The sequence below is a fragment of the Calidris pugnax genome, unplaced genomic scaffold, assembly GCF_001431845.1.
Source record: "Calidris pugnax isolate Ruff unplaced genomic scaffold, ASM143184v1 scaffold98, whole genome shotgun sequence".
NCBI classification, from domain to species: domain Eukaryota; kingdom Metazoa; phylum Chordata; class Aves; order Charadriiformes; family Scolopacidae; genus Calidris; species Calidris pugnax.
In genome coordinates this window covers 102,193-116,852 of record NW_015090829.1, presented here as the reverse complement: position 1 = coordinate 116,852, position 14,660 = coordinate 102,193, and the positions used below count along the sequence as shown (strand labels likewise).

Here is a 14,660-nt window from a genome sequence, read left to right as displayed (position 1 = left end):
TAACTTATAAACTGATCAAAGTTTAATACTGGACAGAGTCATTTCCCATCTTACAAAAGCTACTGTATTTGAACGTCCATCTGGATAAAGAGGGGTTTTCAAATAGATAAATCAAAGATTTCTCTCCCTCTCACCCCACCAATATCTAAAGTAAATGGAGAAGAAAAAGTATCCAAATGAGTCCAAGTTAGACAAATAGCTCTCCCCTCCATGAACATTTACTTGCTTAACAGTAAACAACAAAGGAATTTATGAAGATTGTAAACCTGGCAGTTAAAATAATCCAACAGATAAGAATGCCTGTCGTCAGGGATAAACCAGTTCACTGCTCCGAACGCAGCGGAGAGGGTTTGTCACATCTGCACAGATAACCCTGACTTTGCAAATCATTTTCGGGCACTATTTTACAATTACAGTAACATACATCTGAGTGTGTTTTTCACATCCGATCACGTGACTAATCTCAGCTTCCAGCTCAAATACCTGCCAGGAGTTTTATTTAGACAGTGCCTCACCCAATACCTTTGCTTTATGAACGTGGGGCCGGGTCTCACGCCCCACGGTGTTTATCCTCTGCTCTTGCCAGTCTGTGCAAATTATCCACCTTAATCAACAATTTGGTCTCCACAACACCTCTCCACTCCTAATTCCCACCATTGACACATACAAGTACACGGATCCTCCTCAGGTCCGTCTGGTCTCTATCAGACCCCAATGCTCACAGCCTCTCCAAGGTCCCTCCATAACCTATTTCCATGGCAGGATGTGCTGGTTCCCTGCCTGCTGCTGGACCAGGCTCACCTTTTCCTGCCTCTTAGTCTCTGTCCCACTTTGCATCTCCCTGGGCTTTTATAGGTAAGAACACAAATTCCTTCCTCAGGAGCTCTCATCCTCCTCCGTTGCCCTCTGAGGCACAGACCTCATGGTTCCCTGCCTGCTGCTGGACCAGGCTCAGCTTTTCCTGCCCCTTAGTCTCTGTCCCACTCTGCATCACCCTGGGCTTTTATAGGTAAGAACAGGAACTCTCTCATCCTCCTCCATTGCCCTCTGAGGCACATACCTCAGCCAGTTCTGGGCTCCCCAGGACAGGGAACTGCTGGAGAGGGGACAGCAGAGGCTACAAAGATGATGAGGGGACTAGAACAACTCTCTGACAAGGAAAGGCTGAGGGACTTGGGTCTTTTTAGCCTAGAGAAGAGAAGACCAAGGAGGGACCTGATCAATGCTTATAAATACTTAAAGGGTGGGTGCCAGAAGGATGAGGCCAGGCAGTGGTGCCCAGGGACAGGACAAGAAGAAATGGGCACAAACTTGACCATAAGAAGTTCCACCTAACATGAGGAGGAACTTCTTCACTTTGAGGGTGGCAGAGCCCTGGCAGAGGCTGCCCAGGGAGGTGGTGGAGTCTCCTTCTCTGGAGACATTCAAAACCCACCCGGACACATTCCTGTGGGACCTGCTCTGGGTGGACCTGCTCTGGCAGGGGGTTGGAGGAGATGATCTCTAGAGGTCCCTTCCAACCCCATGTGATTCTGTGACACTACCCATTGGGTTATTTAATTAGCTCATGAGCTGAGATTGCTACTGGGTACAGACAGATTTTCACCCGGCCCTTTCTCCTTCTCTGTTTCCATTTTGTGGCTCTTGATTGCTTCTCTTCTGGGACAAAGACTGTTTTTTTGTGCCGTGCCAGACCCTGACCCCTGATACAGCACTGCTGTAACAAAGAGTCAGCCTCAGAAAAACAACTTCCTAAACCTCAAAAAGGCAATGTCTCATCACTGGGAGAAGGCACAAAGACGAGAAATCAGCGGGGAAAAAAACCCAGGCAACAGTCACCCCTGGAGACAGCAAAGAGCCCCTCCAAATTTCACATCCCAATTTGTGCCTTGCTTTAAATACACTCCATTTTTCCAGCTCTTGCTTTAAAACCAGGCTGGAGGATTTATGCAAAGCCAAGCTGAAGTTTCCAGTGTCACCACCAACACAAACACCAAACACCCAGCAGGACTGATTCTGGGGTTGCCCCACTGATGCCCCCAGACCCACAGTGAACATGATGGATCTGCTCTGCCCATGGCACCTGGGGCTCCCTGCCAGGAGGGTTAATTGCTCTGTGGCTCTTCAGCTGACCCACAGCTGATTCAGCAGCAAGTCATTATTTTCCCTGATGCTACTGAGTAGGGCAAATGGGGCAAGAGTGTCCTGCTGCTGGTGGATGGGCCACCGATAGTCCAGCAAGAAAGAGCTGGGATCTGGCCCAATAAGCCTCCCTGGACTACTGTGGCAGAGACACATTGGCCAGGCCTGTAACTTGCCCATCCAAACCCCCCCCCGCCTTTGTCTTCTGGAGAAAGTGATTAGGAGAGGGAAAAGCTTTGGCTGCTTTCCCAGTCGGGCACGTTCTCCTTCCCTTCTCCTCCCCAGGAGCACAGCAGAGGGAACGAGGTGAAACGGGACCATTTCCTTTTCCTTCCTGAATTTTTTTCCCCTTTCCCCTGTTGTCACCCGAACACGTGGCCTGGCCGTGCTGTCACTGGCACAGGGACAACTGCAGCAGAAGACAGCCTGGCTGCTCCAAGCAGGAGCTGCAGCAGAAGACAGCCTGGCTGCTCCAAGTAGGCAAAGCTCCCAGCTCCTCCTGCCTTGCAGTCCCCTCTGCTGGCAGATGCAGGTTCTCCCCATCCACAGAGACCAGGGTGGAGAGAAAAAAAGTCACCTTCACCCACTGCTGGGGAGTTACACACACCACGAGGATGCCACACGCTTCCTGAGGCTGCCTCCCCCTCACAGGGAGCCCCGGGAGCAGCCCAAAGCCTGGGGTGCTCTTTAATGACACAAACTCCGTGTAAATACAAGTGCCAAGAGCAAGGTTCGGGTGGCCACGTGCTTCAGGACACAGTCAGTGCAGGGATGGCACAGCAGGAAAGTATGGTCACATCTGGGGATGTCACCACCTCACCAGAGCTGCTCCCAGCCCAGATCATGCACAGGAGGGGAGGAGAGCGTGGAAACCAGGCTGGGTTTATGGGAGAAAAAAAATCAGGGTAATCCAGCAAAGCCACCTGAAGGACAAAGCAAGTAGCAAAAAATCCTCTCTCAATCAGCAACACCAATTGTCACCACCACAAGGGCTGATTTGGGAAATTTTGGGTGTAAGGCAACGGGAGGGGATGGAAGGGCTGGAGGGGTCAGCTGCTGGGCTTGGGGCTGTCTCAGAGAGCAGGTAGATTTGCCACACAGAAGCTCCTTGGCCAAAGCCCATACATCCTGTAGATGCCACCTCAGCACACAAGACTAACATTTGCCCACGGCTTGTGCGAGCAATTTGCCCAGGACAAATTCCCTCTGCCAGGGAGCTCTGCTGCATGAGCCAAGCAAAACACAAGTCCCTTTAGCTTGGCAAAGCACAGTTTAACCCCCCTATTGAAACTCCCAAGCCAGTTTTGGAGAAGCCAGTGGGGACCAACTGGTGTGTACAGAGCATTTGCAGACAGGAGCTGCTGGACCGGGGCCAGACCCGCCAGAACTGATACAGGATGAGATAAATATGCAAGTGGTGAAACTCGTTATGAAAGTCCTTGCTGCGTTACGAAACCCTGATCTTTCACCGCCACGGACAGGCTGGTACTGACAACCAGAAGAAATGCTTTCCATGGAGACTCTTTCATGCCCGTGCCCTAATGAGCAGACAAACAGCAGACAGGGGCCAGACCCGCCAGAATTGATACAGGATGAGATAAATATGCAAGTGGTGAAACTCGTTATGAAAGTCCTTGCTGCGTTACGAAACCCTGATCTTTCACCGCCATGGACAGGCTGGTACTGACAACCAGAAGGAACACTTTCCATGGCGACCCTTTCATGCCCATGCCCTAACGAGCAGACAAACAGGAGTTCCACCCTTTAGAGATGGTTTCACCACCAGTTTATGGTACTCACACACATACCCCCCCATCAAAGCTTTTTCACCCTTTTTCTCCTCTTTTCCTCTCAACTCCAGCACTTGGCCACATTCATGATGGACAAGAGCGAGTCCATCGTGACGGTGGACGATGCCATCCGAAAACTCATATTGCTCAACTCCAAAGAGAAGATCTGGACGCAGGAGATGCTGCTGCAAGTGAACGACAAGTCCATCCGCTTGCTGGACTGCGAGTCCCAGGTACCCTGAGCTCAGTGAGAGCCACCCCCCTGGGGTATGCTCTGTGCCCTTCCTATTCTGTCCAAAAAAGGAACTCCAAAAAAAGACAAATCACTACCAAAATCCACTCCTGGGTGTGCGGGGGTTGGCAGACGCCACCCTTTAGAGATGGTTTCACCACCAGTTTATGATACTCACACACATACCCCCCCATCAAAGCTTTTTCACCCTTTTTCTCCTCTTTTCCTCTCAACTCCAGCACTTGGCCACATTCATGATGGACAAGAGCGAGTCCATCGTGACGGTGGACGATGCCATCCGAAAACTCATATTGCTCAACTCCAAAGAGAAGATCTGGACGCAGGAGATGCTGCTGCAAGTGAACGACAAGTCCATCCGCTTGCTGGACTGCGAGTCCCAGGTACCCTGAGCTCAGCGAGAGCCACCCCCCTGGGGTATGCTCTGTGCCCTTCCTATTCTATCCAAAAAAGGAACCCCCAAAAAAGACAAATCACTACCAAAATCCACTCCTGGGTGTGTAGGGATTGGTAGACACTAATTGAGAAGACAGGTAGGTGTGGGGTGATTTACTCTCAGCCCCAGACACAGGTACGTCAGGTGGAAGATACCTCGAGCTGTGCTCCAGGGCCAGCAGTAAATCTGCTTTCTGTGGGAGAGATGCAGATTTAACAGATCCACAGAGATCTGCATAAACAGAGAGAACAGGACATGCTACTTGAATTTAAATAACACGCAGGATCACCTGCCTGAGAACAGTGCCCCATTTTGACAGGGGATACGTGTACATGCACACGGGGCACCTAACAGAACTAGGAGAACTAGGAAAACTAGGAACTAACTGCTAGAAAAAATCAAAGATTAATTTTATACGCAAAAATAACGGGGGGAAGGAGGAGCCAGATGGGGGAGAGGACTGGTGCTGCCCTGATTTTAGCAATGAGAAGCTAAAGAATATCAGCCCAAGGTCATGCAAGGAGAGAGGAGGAGGAGGAGGAGGGTAAGCCCCTCACAGAAAGTCTTTTTTCCTCCCATTGCTCTGCTGGGATGTGTGACAAGCAAACTGGTGCAGGTAGAGCAAAGCAAGAAGATGGAAAGCAACAGAGCTCAAGTTATTGAAGTCTCATGCTGGGCCCTGTATTGAGGGCTCAAAGGAGAGCAAGAGCTCACCTCTGGGTTCCATCCACCCCTCTCCTAAACCACTGCCCCTCCACAACCCTTGGCACGTGTCATTGAGGAGCCCAGCAAAACTCCTCAAAAACCCATAGAATGGTCTAGGTTGGAAGGGACCTTTAAGATCATTGATCCCAACCAGTAAAGTGCCTTTGTTCTGGGAGGTGTGCTTTCAAAGTGGTGTAGCCTCTGACAGGGAGTCCAGTCTTACAAAACGATTTTAAAGGGGTGAGTGGACTAGGTTTTCTCTTTAAATTAAAGTTATCTTTGTGTATTAAATTAATCTTTGATTTTTGCTAGCATAAGACCAGATGGGTAGTAAGTTGCACCACCTAGAAAGTCTGGGCAGTAAAAGGTGTCCATTTTCTTGGGGAAAGACTATAAATGCAACAAGGTGTGATGAAGCTTGTCAGGGCAGCTGAAGGAGGGAGGTGCAGTATGAGGCTCCACCAAGCTGCTGATGGAATTTCCAGGCATGGATTCAAGGGACAGTAGCTGCAGAAACACTGACCCTGCTCTGCCAGGTCTCTCTCCTCACACAGGACCATTCCCCATCAGTTCAATGGCTCCCCAGGGCCTGACCCCTTCCTCTTTCTCTTCCAGGAGGAGCTGGAGGACTTCCCCCTGCCCACGGTCCAGCACTGCCAAACGGTGCTGAATCAGATGCGCTATTCCTCCATCCTCCTCCTCGTGTGTCAGGATTCGGAGCAGCACAAACCCGACATCCACTTCTTCAACTGCGACGAGGTGGAGGTGAGCAGAGCCCTCCTTGCTGGTGTGAAACAAAGAACAAAATGCCCTCCTCACCGCCCACCGGCCCCTTCTTCCTCTGCCCACTTAAACAGCCTTTCATCTTTTCCAAAGCAAAGCCCTTAAAAACATTCCCTCTTTTATCTTTGAGGCGGAGATGGTTCACGAGGACATAGAAAGCGCCCTGGCAGACCACAAGCATGGGAAGAAGATACGGCCACAGACACTCAAGTAAGTCCTGCAGGGCACAGCTGGGAGTTCAAAAAATTAAATTTATAATGGTGCATTGACACAGCAGTCTCCGAAACAGGACCAGCAGCCACTGATGGGGTTGTTCTCCCTTGTTTCCTTTGCAGAGCAAACCAAGAGAAGATCAGACAGAGACAATCCATCCTCCCACCGCCGCAAGGGCCGGCTCCCATCCCGATCCAGCACGACATGCGAGGCTCAGGGATGAACAAGAACCGGGTGGCACCCCCTTCCCAGCACGATCCAGGTACCAGGAGCACTCAGCAAAGTCTGGCCTGGGGACAGGGGACTCATCAGCCCAGCCAGACAACCCTCCTGTGATGGTCTGTGGTACTTCCCCAGAGCACAGGGAAGCCTGGTGGTTTTTCAGTGTTATGATGAAACACACACACACCAAAAGCACAACAATTTCATAGAATCATTCAGGTTGGAAAAGACCCTTGGAATGATCGAGTCCAACCATCTACCCTACTCTACAAAGTTCTCCCCTACACCATATCCCCCAACACCACATCTAAGCGACTCAAACACATTCAGGGATGGGGACTCAACCCCCTCCCTGGGCAGCCTATTCCAGTGTCTGATAAAATTTGCTGCACCTCTGGCTGTGCTTTATAAATGCTTAAAGATTGACCCCCAACACCACATCTAAGCGACTCAAACACATTCAGGGATGGGGACTCAAGCCCCTCCCTGGGCAGCCTATTCCAATGTCTGACACAACTTGCTGTGCTTTATAAATGCTTAAAGATTGGGCCACAGCAAACATTTCTACCCACTGGGCCAGCGATAGGCATCTTCTCCATGGCAGCTCAAAAAGTCAAAGCTCCTAGAAACCCCTTGTAACATCACCTATATTTGGGAGGTACCAAAATTCCCAAAAGAGGTGGAAGCCCCTTGTAAAACTGAGCAATCACATGAAGTTTGGATCAGGCACCAGCAATCTTGAAACGTACAGACGTGGTGAAAAAGGGGAATTTACAACTCCACTGACTTCACAGGAGCCAAGATTTCACCCTCAGAAATTGCATGGTTTGCACGAACTCTCCTAGAGCTGAGCGTGGACATGCAGGTCTGAGCTCATCTCCCTTGTGCTAAGCTCAAATCTTCTTCCAAAACCATCCTGACTTCAGCCCATTTGAGCTGGCTTGGAAAAAAAAAAAAAAAAAGCAACTTGTATTTCTTTTTGGAGAAAGAAATACCAGAAATAAGCTCTTTCTCTGACAAAAGCTCAAATTGACTAAACCAACACGCAAACTGTAAGCCTTTCTTATCATTGCCTGTTGTACCACCTTCTCTCAGGGTGAATTTCTAGGTTGAAGGAAAACAGATAATCAGGATACTTTAAGAAATTCCAAACACCAGCTGGGGAGAGAAAACACTCGATTCCCAGGTGGGATCTGAAGCCGAGCAGCTGCTCTGGCCTCCTGGAGGGAGAACCTATTTCAGGTCCAGTTTTGGGTGATGAAAGTAAGATTCATATTTCGGAGCTGGGCCACGTCTGAACATCCCTGTTCTGACGCACAGCGGTTTTTAATGAAACGGCCACCGTTAGCTCTGCCCTTCCCAGGATAAAGCTTTAAGCCCGGTGCTGACATCAGCTGAGCTGGGCATTTACCCAGGTGGGATTTCTGGGTCTGAGGACACCGAGTCTGGCACGAAAGGAGGAAGCCACAAACAATGCGCGTTTGCTGAGATCCCTTCTCCTTTGAAACACGCCTTATTGCTTTTTCTACAAACCCCGCCAAAACTAATCACCTCCTTTTAACACTTCAAGGCGACGCACATTTTTCACGGTTCTTCTGCCAAAACTGCCTCCCCAGTTCTCCCACCTAATAAATCCTGGCCCTTCCAAACCCCATTTCACCCAGCTGACATGCCATCCTTTTCCACCAGAGGCCACCCAGCAATTTCTGATGCTGAAATATCACCCTCTCTCTGGTATTCTCATCTTCTGGAAGCTGGGAGGTGCCTGCGTTGTTGGTTTTTTATCACAGAAGGATATTACACCCAGCAATTTCTGATGCTGAAATATCACTCTCTCTCTGATATTCTCGTCTTCTGGAAGCTGGGAGGTGCCTGTATTGCTGGTTTTTTATCACAGGAGGATTTTTTTTTTTTAATACCCATTAAGAACACTTGAGAGACTGCACACGAGGTTGCCCCAAAAATGCAGATTTGTGCATGGCCCTGCCTAAACATCAGTCATGCAGAATTCCTGGCACACTGCTCTCTAGCAAGTGACAGAAGAAATAAGAGGGGGTGAAGTGAATGCAACTTTCTCAATTACTCTTGAGTTAAACTGGTACCTCTGGGGCAAGGAGGGCTCCTGCAGCAACCTGGGGGTTAGGAGGAGGGTGGGAGTTACTCAGGTGGCACTTCCCACACACGTGGAGGGCTCTGCAATGCCTGTGGTGGCTCTTTGGCTCCTCTGCGGGTGTAAATCAGCTCAGAGGGATCAAAGGCAAAGGAGCTGGTGACTCAGAGCATCTGCAGCCCAGGGCTTGCAGGTCTCTGCCCAGAGCTGGCACCTGGCTGCTCTTCACCCCTCAGTCACCCCTTCTATTTGAAAACAGGCAGTGTATCGACACCTTGAAAGATTTAATCGGCAACTTTGATCACCTCCTGCTCCTTGTGATCTCCCGAGGTGCTCTCCTAACCCGGAATAAACAACCATGCTGGGAGTTACCATCCCACAGGTTCCCTGCATTTAGTGGAGCTTATTTTCTTCCTCTGATAATAAAGATATTTTTCTCTCCCTCCCTTGTTTGCAGACTATGAGCGACGAGGCTCCAGCTCTCATGACCACGAAGAGTCCCGGGCTGTCTTAGCACAGAAGATTGAAAAAGAAACGGTTGGTAATAATAACAATGCACAGTCAATAGGCAGGAGAGGGAGAAGAGAAGAAGGAAGTGAGGTTCCTCCACGAGCAGATGTTTTATCCATAGTCCAGTCGTTGTCAAACTGGTACTTACGATTCATAAAGGGGAACAAAAGCAAAGCTCCATCCTTGGGTCAGTCACAACCTCCTTTGACCTGAGGTAGCCCTGCTGGTTTCAGAAGATCTGCTCCTCCCCAGCCCACAGTCCCCTCTCGGGGTTCTTTTCCATAGGTCCATTATCAGGGGTCACTTGCCACATTGATAAATACCACACACACAACCAGGCACGGCTTTGTATTTGGAAAGCGATGAATTGAGCTTCATGTCATGCCTGGATTCCCCATTCCTGTCCATTCTTCCAGGAAATTAAGCCAGCTCTGGGACTGGGGCTTCCCAGCTGCGCCCAGTTTGGGCTCTCTCTCTCTCACCAGGGTTTGTGGCATTTCTGTCCCCACAGCAAATCCTGAACTGCACCCTGGATGACATCGAGGTGTTTGTTGCCAGGCTTCAGAAGGCCGCAGAGGCGTTCAAACAGCTCAACCAAAGGAAGAAAGGGAAGAAGAACAAGAAGAAAGGGCCAGCAGGTACCCTGCAGCAGAGAGAACAAATGGGGGACACAGGGGCACAGATGGAGGGTGGGAGGACACTTCAGCTTACACCCCAGCAAGGCCAGGTTGGACCCAACAGCAGTAAGACTGGTTTAGAACATGCTGCTGGTCTGTAGAGACCTCTTGTAGAGCACAAAGAGCCTCGTGAAGCCTCCAAAGCAGAGAAAGACTTTGGGCTTTGCTTGAACCCTTGATTTTCAGTAGTTCTACTCTCAACACCCATTACTGCTGTGTCTAGCAGGATGAAACTTTCCTGAAAAGGGGTGCTCTAATTAAAGTGTCTTTCTCTCCACCTTCTCCTAACAGAGGGCATGCTGACTCTTCGAGCAAGACCCCCAACCGAGGCCGAGTTTATCGACTGCTTCCAGAAAACCAAACTGGCTTTTAACCTCTTGGTGAGACACAGAGGGCATTTTCATTTACCTGGTCGGGTGGGAGGTGTCTCTGCCCAGAGCAGGGGTTGGAACAAGATGAGCTTTAGTGTCCCTTCCAACCCAAACCACTCTATGATCCCATGCAGTGACAGGGGTGTTTCCCATACATCACACTAAAAAGCATTTAAAGTGAAATTTGAACTGAAAACACCATCAGGGGACAAAGGTGTGAACTCCAGATTCTTCAGAATCCAGAGCGAACGTTGTGTCAGGCTCGTATGGGTTTCTTGGGCCAAGTTGTTGAACTGAAACAAGAAGGATAAAGCCCAGGAGGGGACCAAACAGCCCCACAAATCCTGCATCTCCTTCCAGACACAATCCTGAGTTAAAGCAATTGTGAAGCCATGAGCTTAGGGAGCCAGGGCCTGCCGTGCCCACCTCCCCGACAGCGGTGCAAAGGCTTCTACAGACATCCCCACTCCAGATACTCACTTCTGCTCGTGGCCTTTAGCAGTCTGGGTAGTTTCCCAAGAGCTCTAGTCCTTGTTATCCCTACAAAGTATAAAACGTTGGGAGGGAGGACTGCAAGTATTAAAAAAAAAAAATAATAAAATTTAAATTGTTCACATCCAATTCTGCCTACAGAGCAGTTGTGGGAAGTCTCTGCCTAAGAATAACATTACCCTGATGTTCCAGCTCCTCTTCCTCCCCTGGAGGAGCTGTTGTCTTAAACAGGGGATGAAAACCAGGAGCACAAAGATGTCCCCAGTGCCGCAGGTCGCTTGTTGACCTCAATGAGAGCAGGAGGGTAACGAGCCAGAAGGAGATTCTGTTGGTTCTGACCCAACGTGCCCAACAAACACATCCTGACAGGGTCCTTCCTGGGGAGTTATTAGTAAGGAAAGCACAGAGATTGTAAACAACCTGAATGCAGGACACCAATTTCTTTTAGAAGCCAATTATGTCCATGGTTTTGCCTGCTCAGGGGCAGAACTGCTGTCACGTGCCACGTGGCTGCAAAGCCCTTCTGAAGTGCCATCTCATTTAGTCACCCTGTCACCACCAGTTATTTCACACTTTCCACTCCACACTAATGTCTAATCACCAGCGTTTAAAAGGCTTTAAGTTTGGGGAGGGAGGAGGGAGCCTGTTTTCCATCGCAGGGATGCTGGTGGCACGGGACACATGAAAGAGCCGAAGGGAAGCACGGACTGAAGTGGTTTCTCACCACTTCGCTGATTGCTCTTAATTAAGTGCAGTTCTTACAGCAGAGTAACCCGAAGCGTTTGCTCCTCCATCCCACCCCAGTCCACTCCAAATACCGAGCATTTCAGTGGCCAGGGCAGCCCCAGGTGCTGCAGGAAAGACCTTGATGGGGATTTGTCCCTGTCACCAACTCGCCAAGGGACCCTGCAAAACACTTGCTCTGCTGTTATTCATGGGAACTAGAGGGATTTTCAACTCTGCAAGAGTCAGAAGCAATAGTTCTGGCCCTTCCTCGCTAAGACTTTCAGAATAAGCCAAGGTTTTCTGCTTCTGCCCAGAAGAGCTTCAAAAGGGACTGATTTGAACAGTCCTGAAACTCAACACCCGTAGAAACGGGCACAATTTAAAAGTGATCTAAAACTGAATGGTTCCTCCTCCCCAATCACTCTTTTCCCTGCTTCCAGGTGCACTGCTGAAAGTTTCCTTACTTTTCAGGCTGTGTTAACTACAGCAGGTACCAGCCAGCAGCCATCCCTCCACGTGACAGAAGAGAACAAGCAAAAAAAATGATCAGGTTAGGGTTAAAGTGGGTTTTTCCTCTCTCTTTTCAGGCCAAGCTGAGAAAGCACATCCAGAACCCCAGTGCTTCAGAGCTGGTGCATTTCCTATTTGGGCCGCTGGAACTGGTAAATCTTATTCACAGGTTTCACTGGGAACTCACTTTTTATTTGTAATGTTGCTTTGGCACGTAGCTTCAGCCAGCTGTGAGCTGCCATCTGACTTGGGACAATCTGCTGCCCCTTTCTCAGTAAAGTCTAGAAGCAACAAGGCCAGTGCTTCTGGCTGCTGATCCCATTTCCAGCTCGCAGAAAATACACAAACCCTGGCAAATAGGAATCTTTCCACCCCATGAAGAAATCTTCCTGTGAGCCCAAGTGCAAGCCAGGTGTGATTCCCACCTGGAATCGGCCTCGTCTCCCCTGCAGGCAAACACGGCCCAATATTTGTGCTGAAAATAGGAAGCACAAATCCCAACTTGACAAAGAAGCCAGAAAGGACAGAGAAATAGCAAGTGATTTTTCCATAAGAGCCACCTTGTGATGTCTCCTGTCTCCAACAAGGGCTAATTTTCAGATCAGACCTTGCTTTGCCTCCAACACAATGATTCCCATGTTCCCCTGAACTGTCCCGTTTGCCTCAAAGATTTAGGCTGCTGTTTCTTGAGACAACTGAGCTGCTCCAAGGATGAGCTGCTGCCAACAGGAGTCAGGCCATCCCTTGGCATGAAGGCTTGCCCTCTGACTTCCATTTTACACCTTGGAGAGCTTAGGAACTAAATCCCTTCCTTGGCAAATTTTATTAAGAAAAAGCAAATAGACAATCGAGTACTATGGGTGCAGTGCAGGGATAATAAGGGGATGCTGAGGGAATGTAGCATCCCTTTTAAATGGCAGGAAGCCATTAATTAGTTGATCTGTGTTGTGAAACCTCAGCCCTACGTATGAAGGCACCAAGAAGAACTTTGGAAGTGCAAGTTTAAGGTGAATTAGCCTGGTTTTAGAGGCAGTCACCACGGAGGGTACATTGGCCTCCTCTGGAGCAGGCAGGCATAGAGACCCCAAAGGATCAGAGCCACTGATTTTTCCATCTTTGATGTCTGTCCCGTTGTGTGCTTGTGCTGCTTTGAGATTTTGAACATCTCCTGCACAATCCTTCACGTTCACGTGCGTTTGTGTGTACTCCAGATCATCAACAGCTGCGGTGGCCCTGAGCTCGCCAGGTCTGTCGTCAGCCCACTTCTTTCTAAAGACACCACAGATTTCCTCCGAGGACACCTCACACCAAAAGAGATAAACCTCTGGGAGTCGCTGGGAGAGACATGGACCAGATCCAGGTGAGGACAGAGCTGCCGTCCCACCGGGTTCCCCAGGAAGGCAAGGCAGGAGCCTTGGTTTTATATCCGTATCAGAGGGTCAAGGATGCCCTGATGCTTTCAGACACACGTTCCTTGTGAATCTCACCTCATATTCCCCGTTTTGTGTCCTAGAGCTGAATGGCCCCGAGAAGCAAATATCCCCACCTACATCCCCAAATTCCGCAATGGCTGGGAACCACCCATGGAAATCTTCTGTGGAGCTCCCTGGGAGATAGACATTGGGCACTTGCAAGAAGAGGTTAGTCCTATGTCACCCTCTCTCTTTTTCCCTCTCCCTCCCCCTTTTCCAGAGCGAGAGATGGATCCGTGGAGTTTGTGGTGGTGTGTAACAAGTAGTCGGCTCCAAACTCAGTTGGATCTGGTCACTCCACTTAAATATGGGAAGAAAATCGGGCCAGAAAAGGGGCAGCAATAATGACGTGGAGTTTGTGGTGGTGTGTAACAAGTAGTTGGCTCCAAACTCAGTTGAATCTGAGTTAATTTTAACCAGTTAAATACGGGAAGAAAATCAGGCCAGAAAAGGGGCAGCAGTAATCAGCCTCACCTCCTGATCAACAGGAAATAGGATGCTATACCATAACTGAGCCCCAAAGGTACCGGTTTGCCTGAAGAACGTTTCTTTGGTGTCCACCTCATCATGACCAGAAGCTCCCAGGCCACAATTCATCTACTGCTCACTCTCCTTTTCTCCCATACAGCTTTCTTCCACTTTCCTGATAACACTGACTTCGTTTTTACCTTCCCAGCTCTCCTCAGCCAATGGATACCCCTACCGTAACTCCTCGCTCAAGCGTGGCCAGGCTGGGGACCAGACACAAGCTGTGGATGCCTTCAAACAGAACGTAACTCAGCATGTAAATAGGTAACGTATGGGCACCTCAACTCCCACCTTGTCACCTCAGAAACACCCACCGCGACACCTCACCGTGTTTTGGCATCCTGGTAGATAACTCCCTGCCATTATTAATTCAGGCTCGTTAAGGAGATCAAGGGAACTCAAAGATCAGAGGAGGGATTATTCACGTAAACACTGGCTGCGTTGTAATCACCAACAGGTCTACAAGGAGAGGGGTTACAGGCGTTTTCCACCACAAGAGGCAAAAATAGAGTCACTCAGGAGGTCTTGCTCCAGAAGATCAGCCCCCCAAGGTGATATTGAGAACCACGTGCCAAAGATGCTGCGCCACACTTTTATTCTCCACATGTTTAGACAATTTAGCATCACTCCATTTATTCTGAAACCCCAATGTCTTGCATGGAAATGACCTCATAGGAGGAATATACACTAAGGCATGAGGACACGTGAGCTTTCTGTTGCTGA

General features: G+C 49.5%; 1 protein-coding gene across 2 annotated transcripts in view; it reads left to right on the top strand.

Moving 5' to 3' along the window:
- The window catches only part of EPS8L2 (EPS8-like 2), a 74,034-nt gene that overhangs the window by 45,382 nt on the left and 13,992 nt on the right, over nt 1-14,660 (top strand). The window contains exons 5-15 of one of the 2 annotated variants that reach the window (XM_014940716.1): nt 4,004-4,165; nt 5,939-6,088; nt 6,237-6,316; nt 6,442-6,581; nt 9,109-9,188; nt 9,673-9,799; nt 10,130-10,218; nt 12,015-12,089; nt 13,149-13,297; nt 13,451-13,577; nt 14,086-14,201. In XM_014940716.1, the coding sequence (XP_014796202.1) occupies nt 4,004-4,165; nt 5,939-6,088; nt 6,237-6,316; nt 6,442-6,581; nt 9,109-9,188; nt 9,673-9,799; nt 10,130-10,218; nt 12,015-12,089; nt 13,149-13,297; nt 13,451-13,577; nt 14,086-14,201 (1,295 nt within the window). Of the gene's footprint in view, nt 1-4,003; nt 4,166-4,406; nt 4,566-5,938; nt 6,089-6,236; nt 6,317-6,441; nt 6,582-9,108; nt 9,189-9,672; nt 9,800-10,129; nt 10,219-12,014; nt 12,090-13,148; nt 13,298-13,450; nt 13,578-14,085; nt 14,202-14,660 lie in introns of those variants that run through there. The other variant, XM_014940715.1, reaches the window with a different exon arrangement.